At 36.1% G+C, this 16,385-nt stretch overlaps 1 protein-coding gene and 2 long non-coding RNA genes across 8 annotated transcripts in view; 1 reads left to right on the top strand and 2 right to left on the bottom strand.

Annotated features, from left to right (window-relative positions):
• The window catches only part of LOC309862272, an 82,723-nt gene that overhangs the window by 17,556 nt on the left and 48,782 nt on the right, over positions 1 to 16,385 (bottom strand). The gene's annotated exons all lie outside the window — the stretch shown is intronic.
• Positions 1 to 16,385, top strand: part of MAP3K1 (mitogen-activated protein kinase kinase kinase 1) — a 79,724-nt gene that overhangs the window by 43,895 nt on the left and 19,444 nt on the right. For all 6 annotated transcript variants that reach the window (XM_082725952.1, XM_082725954.1, XM_082725956.1 and 3 more), the window contains 6 exons: positions 3,459 to 3,659; positions 7,154 to 7,354; positions 7,760 to 7,876; positions 8,241 to 8,389; positions 15,517 to 15,638; positions 16,240 to 16,321. In XM_082725952.1, coding sequence (XP_082582078.1) covers positions 3,459 to 3,659; positions 7,154 to 7,354; positions 7,760 to 7,876; positions 8,241 to 8,389; positions 15,517 to 15,638; positions 16,240 to 16,321 — 872 coding nt within the window. The remainder of the gene's footprint in view (positions 1 to 3,458; positions 3,660 to 7,153; positions 7,355 to 7,759; positions 7,877 to 8,240; positions 8,390 to 15,516; positions 15,639 to 16,239; positions 16,322 to 16,385) is intronic.
• LOC309862275 lies at positions 12,405 to 13,586 on the bottom strand. The gene is made up of 2 exons (XR_014310399.1): positions 13,102 to 13,586; positions 12,405 to 12,812 (listed from the first exon to the last, which is right to left on the bottom strand). It is a non-coding gene; the product is annotated as an uncharacterized lncRNA (long non-coding RNA).

Genomic DNA, 16,385 nt, shown 5'->3' with positions numbered 1-16,385 from the left:
TAAGCTTTTTTTTCTTCTTTTTAAATACAGTCGTTTCATTTGCTTGATATTCTAGCCACTTGGAACAAAATATACCTAAAACTATGCTCAGTAAGCACCTTAAACTGTTAAACTAAGCTGGTTGGGTTGGGGAGGTAATACTTAAAGCAACACTGCCCCCTACTGTCAGTATCTAAAACTTTTTAGTAGAGACTTCTATTGTACTTAGAAAAAGAAAAGCTTTTTTTTTTTTTTTTTTCACATTTTATTTTTATTTTCTTTCTCCGAGGTAGGGTCCAAAGATCCAAGTTCCAGAAATCATTCAGGAAAGCAAAAAGTTTGAATAGACTCATGGGGTTTGAGGTAAATTTAAAAGATGCCCAGGGTTTAGGGAAAGAAAACTTAGCTACTAGGATTAAGAAAGAAAGGCATTTTTTTTTTTTTTTAATTTTTTATTTTTTATATACATATATTTTTATCCCCAGGGGTACAGGTCTGTGAATCACCAGGTTTACACACTTCACAGCACTCACCAAATCACATACCCTCCCCAATGTCCATAATCCAACCCCCCTCTCCCAAACCCCTTCCCCCCAGCAACCCTCAGTTTGTTTTGTGAGATTAAGAGTCACTTATGGTTTGTCTCCCGAAAGGCATTTTCTATCCTTTGCCATGGTTATTTTCTTTTAAAGTATACAAATACTTTGAAATGTGCTCATCTTTCTTATAAAAGAAGTATATCTTGATTTTTAAGTTTTCCAGTATCAGTTTGTATCAGCAGGTTTTTATTTGCTTTTTGTTTGTTCTTTATAAGTAAAGACAAGATTTATTAGATTTGGGGGAGGGCAAAGGGATGGTGGGTATAATCATAAAAGTTACTGGGCAAGCTACTCATTTGACAATTGAAACCTTCCAGCTGTATGATCATCTAGCCCTGCATTCATCCCACTTGCCCTTTTTTTTTTTTTTTTTTTTTTTTTAAAGAGAGGGTTAGAGAGGAGGTGGGAGGAGCAGAGGGAGAGGGAGAGAGTATCTTACACAGGCTTCATGCCCAGTGCAGAGCCCAACATGGGGCTCAATCTCACAACTCTGAGATCATACCTGAGCTGAAATCAAGAGTTGGATGCTTAACCAGTTGAGCCACCCAGGTGTTCCCCACTTGCCTATTTAGTTTAAATTTAAATATAAATTAGTTAGGGGTGCCTGCGTGGCTCAGTGGGCTAAAACCTCTGCCTTCAGCTTAGGTCGTGATCCCAGGGTCTTGGGATCAGGCCCCGCATCGGGCGCTCTGCTTAGCAGGGAACCTGCTTTCTCCTTTCTCTCTCTCTCTCTCTCTCTCTCTCTCTCTCTCTCTGCCTGCTTGTCTGTCAAATAAATAAATAAAATCTTTAAAAAAATAAAATAAATATAAATTAGTTAAATATAAATAAGTAAAAATTTTGTTCCTTAGCCACATTAGCCATGTTTCTAATGCTCAGTAGCCATATAGACTTCCCTCATCACTGAGCTGTGTTCTGTCTTGCACACTCTACCCAATGGTGCTAACCCATGGAGCTAATATAGAATATATTTAATTGTTCCTTTATATACCAGCCTTTATGCTAAGGTACCATATTACCCATGAGACCTTTTCTTTCCAGCTAAGCTTCCACATTCCTTTCATTTGTTTTTCATATGAAGTAGTATGGTGAGAACCCCTCACTGTTGCAGTAATCATGTCAGAGGATGCAGATGAAGAAATTGGGGATTCATCTTAGAACAGAGAAAGTTCTATTGAAAACATCTTATAGAAGGGGTAAATTTCTACCCAATTAATATAAAGAATATTTGAGTAGTTTAAATCCATCTGAAGTTTGAATGTGCTTTCTGGAGCTCCTTGTGCTGATGGAGAGTCCAGATCTTTTGAGAATACCATAAAGCAGAAATCACAACTTTTTTGAAAAGAAGCCAAAAAAGCCAATCCTTTATGACATATAAACTAAGGACATTCAGTTATCTAAGGCTAAATTCCGTTTTTTCTCACTGTCCCCTTTCCAACAAATTCTTGAGTACGTTATCTGTGTATAGGACAGAGGTAAAGAGGGAAGAGATGTATGGAATAAGACACGACTTACAGTCCTTAAATTCAGTTATGCTACCCTACGTCTCACAGTTTACAGATTTCATATTACCCTTAAGAAGTTTATAGTCTACTTGGGGACTCTGCTTTTGTTTGTTTTTATTATGCTTATGTAGTTTAAATCAGGTCCTTCTTAAAATGTGAGGTATAAATATCTCCCAATTATGAAAATGGAACTTAAAAATAAAGGCATGAAATATCACAGAACAGTATGTGACTGTATGCCAAATGTGTAGAGTGGGCAGAGAACAGTAACAACTTAGAAGAAAAATGTCAGGCTGACAAAGTTAAGTGCACATCTGGATTTTAACTGACCCTTAAAAGATGGGAGTTTTGGGTTGCCCGGGTGGCTCAGTTGTTACGCATCTGCCTTTGGCTTGGGTCCTGATCCCAGGGTCCCGGGACCGAGTCCTACATCGGGCTCCCTGCTCAGAGGGGAGTCTGCTTCTACCTCTCTCACTCTCCCTGCTTGTGTTCCATCTCTGGCTATGTCTCCTCTGTCTATTAAATAAATAAAATATTTAAAAAAAAAATAAAAAAGATGGGAGTTTTTACCAGGTGAAGGTATGCTGCCTGGTGTGCTACAGGCTGGAGATGTGATTAGCAGGGAAAGTGGGAGTGAAAGCCCAGGAAGATGTCAGGTTAGTCATGTTTGGTAGGCACATCAGCAGGCTAGTAGAGTAAAACAGTAGTGGGAGAAAGGCAGGGAAGGTTGGCTAAGGTTACAGGGTTTAGCCTTTTGGTCAGAGCCAGATTAGGTCTGTTGAGAAACAACAGGTCTTGCAAGCTGCCTTTCTACTTGAGACATTGCTCTTTAAATGTGTAGTTTTCTTTGATGATTTTGAAATACATGTCTAAACTACTGTAATAAAACATTGTATAAAAAAAGGCAAAATGGTTTTATATTAATCAAACTATTTGGGCATTTAAATTATGCCCATTATTGTTTTCAAGATCCTGCATTTTCTCAATAGAAATGAAAAAGAAAACATCTCCTTGAATCTAGTTGAATAAATTAACTGTAGAAGGTAAAAGTGCTTATTTTTCATGTTTGTTTACTAACCTATGATTATTGATTTTGAATGTTAAGTGATTTAGGGGACATAATAACAGATAATACTAAATTCTAAAATTATATGTAACATTTTAACTAGTGATAAAGCCTAAATGAATGAAATCTGTGGGTAAAAATAGTCTTAACATTCATTGTTTGAAGTAATACTAAATAAAAGTTGATAAGCTGTTATATTTGTATAACATTGTGTAATGAAAACTTGAATTCATTTTTTGGTCTCCTGTGTTTAAATTTACTTCGTTTTTTATATTGTTAAGTAATCAGAATATGGGAATTTTAATTTAGGTGGTAAAACCAATCCCTATTAAAGGAGATGGTTCTGAAATTCACAACTTGGCAACTGAGTCACAAGGAGAGGGCCAGGCGAGCACCACGTCACCCGCTCCCAAAGGCCGACGTAGTCCTTCACCTGGCAGCTCCCCATCGGGTCGCTCAGTGAAGTCGGAATCTCCAGGAGTTCGGAGAAAAAGAGTTTCTCCAGTGCCTGTAAGTTAATGTTTCAAAAAGTATATTAAGTTTCTATAATTTTTTGATACATTTATAACACAGAAAAGATTGGCTAGCCATCTGTGACAGCAACATTTCTCCAAGTGTAGTCCACAAACCCTTGGTTGGGGGAAGAGTGCAGGTCCTGAGACCTTTTCTGTGGATCCATTAGATCAAAACAAATTTTGTAATAAAACTGAGATCTCACTTGCCTCTTTAACTGCATAAACATTTACCGTGGTGGGTAAAGCTGATGCATTCACCTAAATTAAGGCTATGACAACAGGAATCGGGGTATTTTTGGCAGACATTTTCCTTAAGACAAGTTAAGTGAAGGAAGGAACTTCAAGAAAGAAAATTGAAATGTGTTTTAACTAGGGAGTTTAGAATTTCAGGAAACCCATATCCACCACTATAAACTTGGCAGTTTCCCAATACTTGAATTTTCTAACAAGATTGGTGATGTTACCAAATGTGACCTTTTTTTAATGTATTGCACAGCGAAATGCGTAAACATTTAGGAAATCTGCATAACTTGGTGAACCAGTATTTTCTTAATGATCAATGCATGGTGAAACAGAATCATCCTTAGGTAAATGATCCATTCAAATTGTGAAAGACAGATCTGGATTTTCATGTGTAAGAGTAGGAAAAGTTTGTTGATCTGGTTTCAGATTTCATATCACAGTCTTGGGACTAGTATCAAAGAAGAGTGTTCATAATTATTGGAAGAGTCTTTTAAAATACCCTTTCCAGCTGCATATATTTGTGAAGCCACATTTTCTTCATGTACTTTAACCAAAATGTCATTATCACAACAGACGCAATGCAGAAGTATGGATGAGAATCCAGCTGTCCTCTGTATTAAATCAGACATTAGAGAGATTTGCAAAATGTAGGTGCTAACTTTCTGAGAGAGAGAAAGACTTCTAGTGAAGAAATGCAAGTTAAAATTTACTTTCTGAACTTGAAGAGCAAAGAGCAAATGAGTAGGTGGTAGAATGACTAAGATCATGACCACAGGGGGGCATCTGGTTTTCCTCTGATCAGCATATAAATCCTTCCAAAAGTAAATTTTAAATAATTTTTTTACATTAAAGTCCAAACTACCTAACAGTATTTATTGGCTTTATGTTGACACATCTTTAAATGAGCCATTATTTTTAAACTTAAAACAAGAACAATCTTGGTTTTGCTCATGTAAATTAGGCAGGGCTCAGCAAGAATGACTTATGTCTGTTCCTCATGATATCTGCTGAAGCTGGAATATCCAAGATGCTTCCTCACTCATGTGTCTGGTGCTTCAGCTGGGATACCAGAACAGTTGGAGGCTGTTGGCATCTCTTCCTCATAGCATGGAAATTAGGTTGCAACACCAAGTTTTGCAAACTAGGAGAGAGCATGGAACAGATTCTCTCTGTCCTCAGAGGGAACCCTGCTGACACACCTGTTCTTGGACTTGTAGCCTGTCGAACTATGAGACCAAAAAAAAAAAAAAAAAAAAGTGTATCAAGAGGGCAAGTCCAGTGTGGAAGCTTTTTTCAAACTGCCTTGTTTCCTAATGCCTTATTGCCCAAAGGTAGTTCCATGCTAGTTGTATATCCAGAATCAGTGTGATGGGGGACTACACAAGGGTGTAAATACAGGAAGGTACAGGGGCCATCAAAGTATAAAAGTCTACCACAAGTGTATACAGAATTGCATTTCCCCTTCACTCCCCCACTTTAGGATATATGTTAGTCAGAATTACCTCTTGTTCTTTTTAACACTAAGTTTAGCATTTCATTATCTGGATAAATCATACTTTATTTAATGAACTGCATACTAATTAATGGACATGTATATTCCTTGTTTTCATTACTAAAAAAAAAAAAAAATGGTCCTGCAAGCATACTTTTTATGCATATGGCATTTTACACATCTGTGAGCATATCCATAGTCTGAATACTTAGGTCATATAGCATGTGCATGTGTACTTGTTTTTTCTTTTACTTTTTAATAACTGCCTACTAAAAAAGTAATGGCTGGATTGAGATATAATTCCTATATTGTACAATTCACCTGTTTAAATTGTAGTATTCATTGGGCTTTGGTCTATCCAGAGTTGTAGCCATCACTATAGTCAACTTTAAAACATTTCTATCACCCCAAAAAGAAACCACAGACCAATTAGCAGTCTCTGCCCAGCCCTTGGCAACTATTAATCTGCTTTCTTAGTCTATATATAATTGCCTGTTCTAGTTATTTCATAAACAGTAAATGGAATCATTCAGTATATGTGTTGTTTTTTTTATTGGTTTCTGTCACCTATCATATTTTTGAGGTTCATCCATAGTATAACTTGTACCAGTACCCCATTTGGGTTTTTTTTGTTTTTGTTTTTTTCCCCCCCACAAAATATGTTTATCAATGTGTGTGTTGATTTTTGCCACATACATACGTATTTTAACGTTAAAATATTAGCTATGCCATATTCATGGGGTTTTTTGTTTGTTTGTTTAACATTCAAAACTAATTTCCAGTTGACCCAATTCTCTGTAATTCTGTTTGGAGGTACTTCATTTTTAACTATAGAATAACAGTCTTTTGTATGGATAAACACATTTGGTTTATCCATTTGTTAGTTGCTGGACTTCTGGGTTGTTTCCAGTCTTTGGTTGTTATGAATAATGCTGTTTGGAACACTTGTGTACAGATCTCTTTGTATTTTTTCACCTCTCTTGGGTTTATACCTGAAGGTGGAATTGCTGGCTTATGTTTTCCAAAGCAGCTGTACCATTTTATTTTCCCACCAGCACTGTATGAGGGTTCTAATCTAGCCTCGTGTTCTCACTAGCATTTATTATCTTTAGCAATTAAACGAGGCATCAAAAAGGACTAGAATTCCCCCTGGGCATTACTATAGAAAGTCCAAGTTCTAGGGGAATCAATGGAGTGGAATTAGTGCTATATATCACCTTGACCACAGGAGATTTTGTCTGCCTTCAGTGAAATGTCTTAATCTGGGGAAAGCCACTTACTAGTTCTCTATAGAATATATGGGAGGAATTCCATGGTAGTTATAAATTACCAGTTGCAGAGAACATTTAGTAACATGTTAAGTGGAAGCCAGGGAATTGGATGTTTAATTTTTATCACTAGAAAGAAGCAATTCATTTTGCTTGCTTATGGATGAATTTTTATGCTTTTAATCTTGATTTACCTGATGCTTTTCAAAGAACTCAAATATTTACATTTTGTAAAACTACCACATAGTTGTCTCACTTGGCCAAATATTTGTCATTAGTTATAAGGATGACTGAGATTTTAGAAGTTTATTTGTGATGCATATGTCAGATAAGCATTTGCAAAACACATTTTGTCCCATTATATTTTGGAGCATTTTTTCAGAATATAAAATGCCACGTGGCCATATCTGGTATGACCCTTTTGGAGGTCATTGATTCTTATCAAGAAGTAAGTAATATACCTAACACAAAAACAACGTTGTGAAGTTTCAGAGTGGGCGAGTCACACCACCTCGAAGAGCCCCTTCACCAGATGGCTTCTCACCATACAGCCCTGAGGAGACAAACCGCCGTGTAAACAAAGTTATGCGGGCCAGGCTGTACTTATTACAACAAATAGGACCCAACTCTTTCCTAATTGGAGGAGACAGCCCAGACAACAAATACCGGGTGTTTATCGGGCCTCAGGTAGGATTTTTCACCATTTTACATTTTATTAGTATCTGGTATTAATTCAAATGTATGTACTATAACAGTTTAAATTTAGATGAGTTAATTCTCTTTAGTTAACTAAAGTGAATTTAAAATATATTTTGGGCTAATAAACATTTTTATTTGATGTATTTGTGAAGGTCTCTAGTATGACTCAATACACTTTAGACCACAAATCTGATTTAATAAATTCACCAAAAATAAGAGATTAAGTCATAGTGTAGACTTTTCTTACATATTCTTATATACTTTACTATGTAAGAATAATGAAGCAAATTAACAGAAACATTGTTAAACTTGGAAATTTTTAAAAAGTGATCATCTTGGGAATTCTGATGGAACCACAGATTTATTACCGATAAATTCTCTGTAACCCTTTAGAACTGCAGCTGTGGCCGTGGAACTTTTTGTATTCATCTGTTGTTTGTTATGCTCCGGGTGTTTCAACTAGAACCTTCAGACCCAATGTTATGGAGAAAAACTTTAAAGAATTTTGAGGTAATTTTTAATAAATGCTTTAGAGTAAAACTGCTAACAATTTTTTATGGCTCATTCGTGGCAATTTCTCGTGAGCTATAAATTTAAAGAGACATTTTGAAGGTGTGAAGATATTTAAGAATTATTTGAGACTTATCTCTTATAATTCATTGACTAGTTTTTTCTTCCAGATTGAAAAAAAAGTAAACACTGACATGTTATAGTAAATATTGTCCGTAGTAAGCTATATATGTTCTTATTTTTGAAGCTCTTAAGATTGGCTTTGTGAAAAATTTTATGAAATAAAAGACAGTGGAACCTCTAGAACTCTTTAAATGTATATTATAGTGCGAATATCATTGTTACTGTTTTTTTTCAATGTTAGGTTGAAAGTTTGTTCCAGAAATACCACAGTAGGCGTAGCTCAAGGATCAAAGCTCCATCTCGTAACACCATCCAGAAGTTTGTTTCACGCATGTCAAATTCTCATACATTGTCATCATCTAGTACTTCTACATCTAGTTCAGAAAACAGGTTAGTACAATTTAAGGAATTAAAAGCATTAATCCAGTGTTACTTTTTAATTATAGGGGTAATTTTTTATATTTACTTGTTAAGTTGCTCGAAATTAATTACTGAATCTTGGCTTTGAAGTTAAAATCAAGGGTAAACAATATTTAAAGGTCATCTGAGTATTTGTGTGTATACATACATATATACATACATATATATATGGACTTTTCATCCTGAAAAACTACACTGTTGAAAAATGGCACCATAAAAATCAGAATATAATAGGCACTTCATAAGAAAAATCAGGTGGCAAGTATAAAATATAAGTGGCTACTGTTTATCAATCATTACTTTTTGCCAAGCACCTAATATGGTTTCTCATTCTGTTCTTATACAAACTCATTACATGGTTTTACCACTCTTGGGCAGACAGTGAAGATGAGCTACTGTGTAAAAAATAAGTCTTTAGTTCTTTTATAAACAAATTATATACACGCCAAAGTGGTTTTCCAAAATCAGTTTCCCATGTAGTACCTTAAATTGTATGACATCGCTACTTCTTTCATAGATATTTTCACAGAATCCTCATTACAGGCTGTTTTATGTGTGAGAACACAAGGATGCTCTTCTAAACAGATTAATCATTTGTAATTAAGTGATACAGGAGCTGTTAATCACAGGTATTTAAAATCTACAATGCTTCTCAAACTCTTCCATTGCCTAGCTGCTAATAAGAATGAACACGTAATGCTGAGGATCTGAAATACAGCCCAAAATGACAGGTGTGAAAAAATTTTCAATTCTCATGTGAATTTTCTTTCTTTTCTAAGTTCTTTATTGGCTTCCTTCATTGGTTCCTTCACTGGTAAAAATGAGTTTTTAAAATCACTCCAGAAAAGGAATGCTGCTTCTCTTAAAAGGGCAGGCACCTCCTATATGTTCCCGAGGCACCTGTTTGAGAAGCACTAGTCTTAGTGATTAAGTCCCATCTTCATATCAGCAATTTTTTAAAGTATTATTACTACTTCAAAATTGATGAAGAATGAAAAGTAATGAGGTCAAGGGATTTGTAAAGAAAAGAATGGAGAGATATATGGAAAAAGTAAATGTCTAGATTTTCTTATTTTTTATTAAATGAATTGGTTTTAGAATTGCAGAGTTTTACAAGTTTTGGGGGGAATTAGAGATTTCTTAAGTTTACATGGTTTAGTTATAACTGAAGCCAAAAGAGGTCATGCAGCTCAGCTGAGCAAAGGAAGTATCTTGACTTCTAGTTCAGGGCTCTTTCTGTTACTCCTTATCTCTTGTAAATAGTGAAAAAGTGAACTTTATTTCTTGAGCTTCATGACCCAAACTTATTCTGGAACCCTCCTCCTTTTGATTCACATTGCTATAGCTTTTTGCTTTGGGAAAGAAAAAAAAAATGTTTAAAACCGGGTAGCCAAAGTTAAAATAGAAAGTTTCTCTCTAAAATAAATGAAGATAACTTCAAAATATGGACTGGCCATAATATGGAGGTTTTATTTATTCACTTGGATTAATATATATATGGGGGGGAACCACTGAAGCTGTCTTGATATACTGACATTATACTGTACAGGTAAGTAGGTTAATGTTTCATGTAACCACAAATTTTTATATCTAAAGACTACAATAAAAAAAAAAAAAAACAGGAACTCTGTATGGAGACCTGATTGCATTGTATTAATTTTAAATTATATAAGAAACAACAAAAGCCAGAATTGGGACAAAGTGTACCTAAGGTCTTAGTACATAAATGGGCAAAGGGCATGAAGAGAACATTCACAAAAAAATTTCAAAAAGCTAACAAACATACTAAGAAAATGGTCATTTAAAAAAAAATTATTTGTATAGATATTTAGATATTTATATAGATTTATTTAGATAATTTGTCAGACAGTTCAGTTCTTGTATAAGGATTTGCTTCACCGTATGTCAAGTTCTGTAGTCTTCTGGAAAAAAATATGTTTTTTTAAAAAACGTTTATATTTGTTGATGTAGTAAATGTACTTTTTTGACCAAAATTTTAATCTGAGAAATGCACAAGATTTATATATATAACTCTGTCACAGTATTATGGAAAAAATTGAGAGTAGCTTAAATATCCAGCCAGGGAATGGTTAAAGTATACCCATATTAGGAATAGTTCATGCAGCAACTATTAAAATTATGCTTCTGGGGTGCCTGGGTGGCTCAGTTGGCTAGGCATCCAACTCTTGATTTCAGCACAGATCGTGCTCTCAGGATTTTGAGACTGAGCCTGGTCACTGAGCCTGGTCTCCGGCTTTGAGTTTATCAGGGAGTCTGCTTCAGATTCTTTCCAGTTTTTTGCCCCTTTCCCCTATTGTTGCTTGCAGTCTTGTGCACTCTCTCAAATAAATAAATCTTAAAAAAAAAAAAATTATGGGGACACCTGGGTGGCTCAGTCAGTTAAACGTCTGCCTTCCACTTAGGAGATCATGATCCCCGGGGTCCTGGGATCGAGTCCCACATCGGACTTCTCCCTCTACCTGCTGCACCTCCTGCTTGCTCGCTTGCTCGCTCTCTTTCTGACAAAGTATTTAAAAAAATTTTTTTTTAATTATGTAGTCTGAAGAATACTGAATGGCATGAAACCAAATCCAGGTTCTATAATACTGTATGTTATGCCTGAATCTAATTTTTTTTTAAAGATTTTATTTATTTATTTGACAGACAGAGATCACAAGTAGGCAGAGAGGCAGCCAGAGAGAGAAAGGAGGAAGCAGGCTCCCTGCTGAGCAGAGAGCCCGATGCAGGGCTCAATCCCAGGACCCTGAGATCATGACCTGAGCCGAAGGCAGAGGCTTTAACCCACTGAGCCACCCATGCACCCCCTGAATCTAATTTTTATATATAAAGGTATTGTGGGTGTATACATAATGAGTAAGAATTTTAATGGTTATTAGCAGGTGGCATTATTATGGGTGACTTTAAATACTTCGGGCTTTAAGGTTCATCACCTTGTAGCTGAAATAGCCATAGAGGATAAATGAATAAATGGGTATGGCTGTGTTCTGGTAAAACTTTATTTACAAAAGTTGGTACAGGCTAATGTGATCCCCTTGTAGTATGCTAATACCTGCTCTCTGTTCAAGTGACTTTACTTCTGAGAAAACTATGGTAAAAAGAAAATGTATAATGTAGAAGAAGTGGGCACAAAAATGTTTCTGCTGGTTTCTTAAAAGGTGAAAATAGAGAAACAATTCATGCCCAGCAATAAAAGAATGCTAAAGTCAGAAAAGTATTTGAGGGGTGCCTGAGTGGCTTAGTTGTTAAGTGTCTGCCTGCGGCTCAGGTCATGATCCCAGGGTCCTGGAATCCAGCCCCACATGGGTCTCCCTGCTCAGTGGGAGGCCTGCTTCGCCCTCTCCCACTCCTCCTGCTTGTGTTCCCTCTTTTGCTGTCTCTTTCTCTGTCAAATAAATAAATAAAGTCTTAAAAATTAAAAAACTTTGAAAAAAAAAAGAAAAGCATTTGTTTGATAAGTTATACTTGCAATTGGACTAAATTGTGGAATTTTATTTTTTTCTTCTAAGTCATTTGAATAAGCTATTTTTGGTGTAATTTGAAAGTTACTTGACCTGGGATCATCTCTGCCATTCATGTTTATTATAGACTGTTGTACAAGTGATTTCTGCCATGTATCTGTTCATTTTTATCATTACCACATATATATTTTGACAGCACTTCCCCATTCCACATAGCTCCATAATTATGAAAAGAGATAAAGAGAAGAGGCAAATAATCAGGAGGGGAAGAGACTAGTATGTGTGCCTTCACCTCAGGAATCATGCATCATGACTTTGTTGCACCCGTTTGTTCAGCTTTTATTAAAGTTTTTTAAGCAAACTGTTACTTTGCTGTCATCCAGACTGTTTTTCAGGAACTATAGCTTAAGGTTGTAGAAGTGTAATATTAGGCTCAGAGAAAAGCCTAAGCTTAGTAGAGACTCGAATTTGTTGGGGTAGGCAGAATATGAAATGTTCTCCTCAAATTAAAGCATAGCACAAACTAATTTTAATGGTCTTTGGCAGCTTATTTAACATCTCAGAACCTAGTCTATATACTGTAATGGAAATAATATTGCTGATTTTTAAAAGCCACTCGTGACATCATAAAGGTTCAACAACAATTTATAAAATATAAAACAAAACCCCTCTCTCCAGTCTGAGCTGCATACAAAATAACTACTGTTAACAGTGTAATACAACTTTTAAAAACTGAAATAAAACTCTCCCCTGCATTGTTTTTTTATATACATACACACACTCCTTAGTACTTCTCTCATCTTTGTTTTTTAAACAAATATAAATTTCATGCTTTAAATTTTGATCTGAAACTTTTTTTTTTTAATTTTAGATACCAGGATGATTTTCCTGAGTCAGTACAAAAATACACACTACTTTTTTTTTTTTTTTTTTAGACCCATAGCTCCAATGGCTTCACTGACCTCTGGGTGGGGTGGGAAGTAGTAGAGAGATTTAAAGGGGAAAGCCTTCAGCATTGTCACCACACACACACACACCTGCCAGTTAAGGGGCTAGATGGCAGGCAGAGGACTCATCTGTTGGAGCAGGCCTTCTGCCTCCTGCTCCAGCTTTTGTCCCCACAGCCTTGCTATGCTGCACCAGCAGGATCCTACCTGAGACCAGACAGGTGAGAACAGCTACAAGCTCCGGGGTACACACTACTTTTTTTTTATGGCTGTATAAGATAATGTAGATAGGACACAATTTATTTTGCCATTGCCGTAATTAATGGACATTTAGTACACCCAACTTTTTGCCTATTAAATGCAATACATTTGCTTTGTTTATATATTCTAAATGACTCTGTAGGACAGCATCCTAGAAAATAGTTTTTTAGGTCATGCATATGTACATTAAGTAATTTAAGAAATATTAGCAATTCCCTTTCAAAAATTTCAGTTTTTACTCCCACCAGTAGTATATATGAGAACTTGTTTTCCTATGCCAAAATGAAGCCAGATGTTACCAACTTACACAATTTGTGTCAACCAGATTATTTAAAAAAAAGATACAGTTGGATTAATATGCATTTGTAATTCAATTTTCATACTTAATTGGCTATTGGTGTTTTTCATTTCAGTTGCTTTTTTATCTTCTTTGCCCATTTTACTATTGAATTACTAGTATTTTTCTTACTGATTTTTCTTTTATTTTCAGCATAACATTATTTTTTGCACCATACCCAGTGCTCCATGCAATCCATGCCCTCTATAATACCCACCACCTGGTTCCCCCAACCTCCCACCCCCCGCCACTTCAGACCCCTCAGATTGTTTTTCAGAGTCCACAGTCTCTTGTGGTTCACCTCCCCTTCCAATTTCCCCCAACTCCCTTCTCCTCTCTAACACCCCTTGTTATCCATGATATTTGTTATGCTCCACAAATAAGTGAAACCATATGATAATTGACACTCTCTGCTTGACTTATTTCACTCAGCATCATCTCTTCCAGTCCCGTCCATGTTGCTACAAAAGTTGGGTATTCGTCCTTTCTAATGGAGGTCCATAGTGTATATGGACCACATCTTCCTTATCCATTCGTCCGTTGAAGGGCATCTTGGTTCTTTCCACAGTTTGGCGACTGTGGCCATTGCTGCTATAAACATTGGGGTACAGATGGCCCTTCTTTTCCCTACATCTGTATCTTTGGGGTAAATACCCAGTAGTGCAATGGCAGGGTCATAAGGAAGCTCTGTTTTTAATTTCTTGAGGAATCTCCACACTGTCCTCCAAAGAGGCTACGCCAACTTGCATTCCCACCAACAGTTTCTTACTTTTTTTTTTTTTAAAGATTTTATTTATTTATTTGACACAGAGAGAGATATCACAAGTAGGCAGAGAGTCAGGCAGAGAGAGAGAAGCAGGCTCCCCGCTAAGCAAAGAGCCCGATGTGGGGCTTGATCCCAGGACACTAAGATCATGACCTGAGCCGAAGGCAGCGGCTTAATCCACTGAGCCACCCAGGCACCCCTTCTTATTGATTTTTATAAGCACTTTGTATATTAAGAGTGTTCAAATATATACAGTATACTTTAAATATACACAATAAAGTTGCAGTTTTGCCATATATTGAAATTGTTCTATACAAATTAGAATTCTGTCATGTTTTCTCCCACCATATAGTAGTATATTGTGGATGTTTTTGTCATTATTTATGAATGTCTTTGATCCTTTTTAAAAGCTTCACAGTGTGTGATGTACTATTTTTTTTAACCTTTTGATGTTCATTTGGTTTTTTCCTTTATGCTAAATAATACGGCAGTGAAGATATACAGATACAGATACAGATATTCATTATTCTGTTTCCTTATGATATATTCCTGGAAGTCTAATTGAAGGGTTTTGCTTATTAACAATGTGACGTATGTTTTAGCTTAGTTTCTAGGAAAGTTGAACCAGTTTATAGACCCACAAAAAGCACCTGTGATGGGCCTTCAGACTTAAGGATAGATGAGCTCTAAGGTCCTTTTCAATGATCGAAATCTTGAATCTGTTGGCATATCACATTTCCATAAGTCAAACCTTATAGTAGTTGTTGAAAAGGTAAAACTGCAGAATTTGGGGGCTACATAGGTCTCTAAGATTATACTTCATATTTTGAATTGTATTCATAGCAAGAAAAGGTTAACACATACCCATAATCTATAAATATTAGTGGTGTGACTCTTACTTAAAATTAGTCTATAGCAATAGAAGAAATAAATATTTCTCAAATAGTTCTATAGAAGATGCTCCTAACAAGAATTTTTTTTTTTATTAAGATTTTTATTTATTTATCAGAGAGAGAGAGGGAAGAGAGCGAGCACAGGCAGACAGAACGGCAGGCAGAGGTAGAGGGAGAAGCAAGCTTCCCGCTGAGCAAGGAGCCCGATGTGGGACTCGATCCCAGGACACTGGGATCATGACCTGAGCCGAAGGCAGCTGCTTAACCAACTGAGCCACCCAGGCGTCCCCTAACAAGAATTTCTAATGAGTTTTTTTTTCGTATTGTAAAGAATCCAAAACTGTTTTTAGCTGTGGTGTTAATTCTGCATTATATTCTTTGGCATTTAATGCTTTCCTTTCTCCTTCCTCACAGTATAAAAGATGAGGAGGAACAGATGTGTCCTATATGCTTGTTGGGCATGCTTGATGAAGAGAGTCTTACCGTGTGTGAAGATGGCTGCAGGAACAAGCTGCATCATCACTGCATGTCAATCTGTATGTGGCTCTTTTTTCTCCCTGTGCCTACTCAGCATGGTTACTTTAGGAGTTAACTATATTCTTTAGGATTTTAACATGACTTTTGGGGAGACTGGGGAGAGAAGAAAAGAAGTATATCTAGGTCCTTATGTAAAGTTTTCAGTGAAATGGAGTTGAGGATCTCTTAGGACATGAGCTTTGTGAAAAAAAAAATGTAATGTGGGGTGATACATGTAGTAATGGAAGGCATGCACAGGATTGAAAACATATTTCTTATCTGGAAAGTGTACGTGGAGGTGAGGAGGTAGAAGACCTGGGCAGGCATGACAGGGTAACATGAAAGCAAGTTTTGGAATGACTTTACCAGGTAATCAAGTGAGCAGAATGTTCTAAAAAGCAGTTAGCAAAATACATGCTGTAACTAAAAAAAAGCATATGCAAAAGGTACGTGCATCAAAATAATTTTACCTCTTGTGTTTGCCTGCTTCAGGTAAATACATCAAAGTATTTTTTGAGGTTCCTTCGCTATAAACCTGTACAAACCATTAGCAGCAATTATTACGTACAACTAATGTTAAGTATTTATATTTTTTGAAGTTTTTTTCCTCTAATTTTTCAGGGGCAGAAGAATGTAGAAGAAATAGAGAACCTTTGATATGTCCTCTTTGTAGGTCTAAGTGGAGATCTCATGATTTCTACAGGTAACAGTTTTTGCATTAATGATGTAGACCTGTTTAATAAAAAATAAAAATGTTCTGGAAGTGT

Source organism: Mustela nivalis (genome assembly GCF_964662115.1).
Source record: "Mustela nivalis genome assembly, chromosome: 3".
NCBI lineage: Eukaryota > Metazoa > Chordata > Mammalia > Carnivora > Mustelidae > Mustela > Mustela nivalis.
The sequence above is the reverse complement of the archived record's forward strand: the minus strand, read 5'-3'. Positions and strand labels throughout refer to the sequence as shown.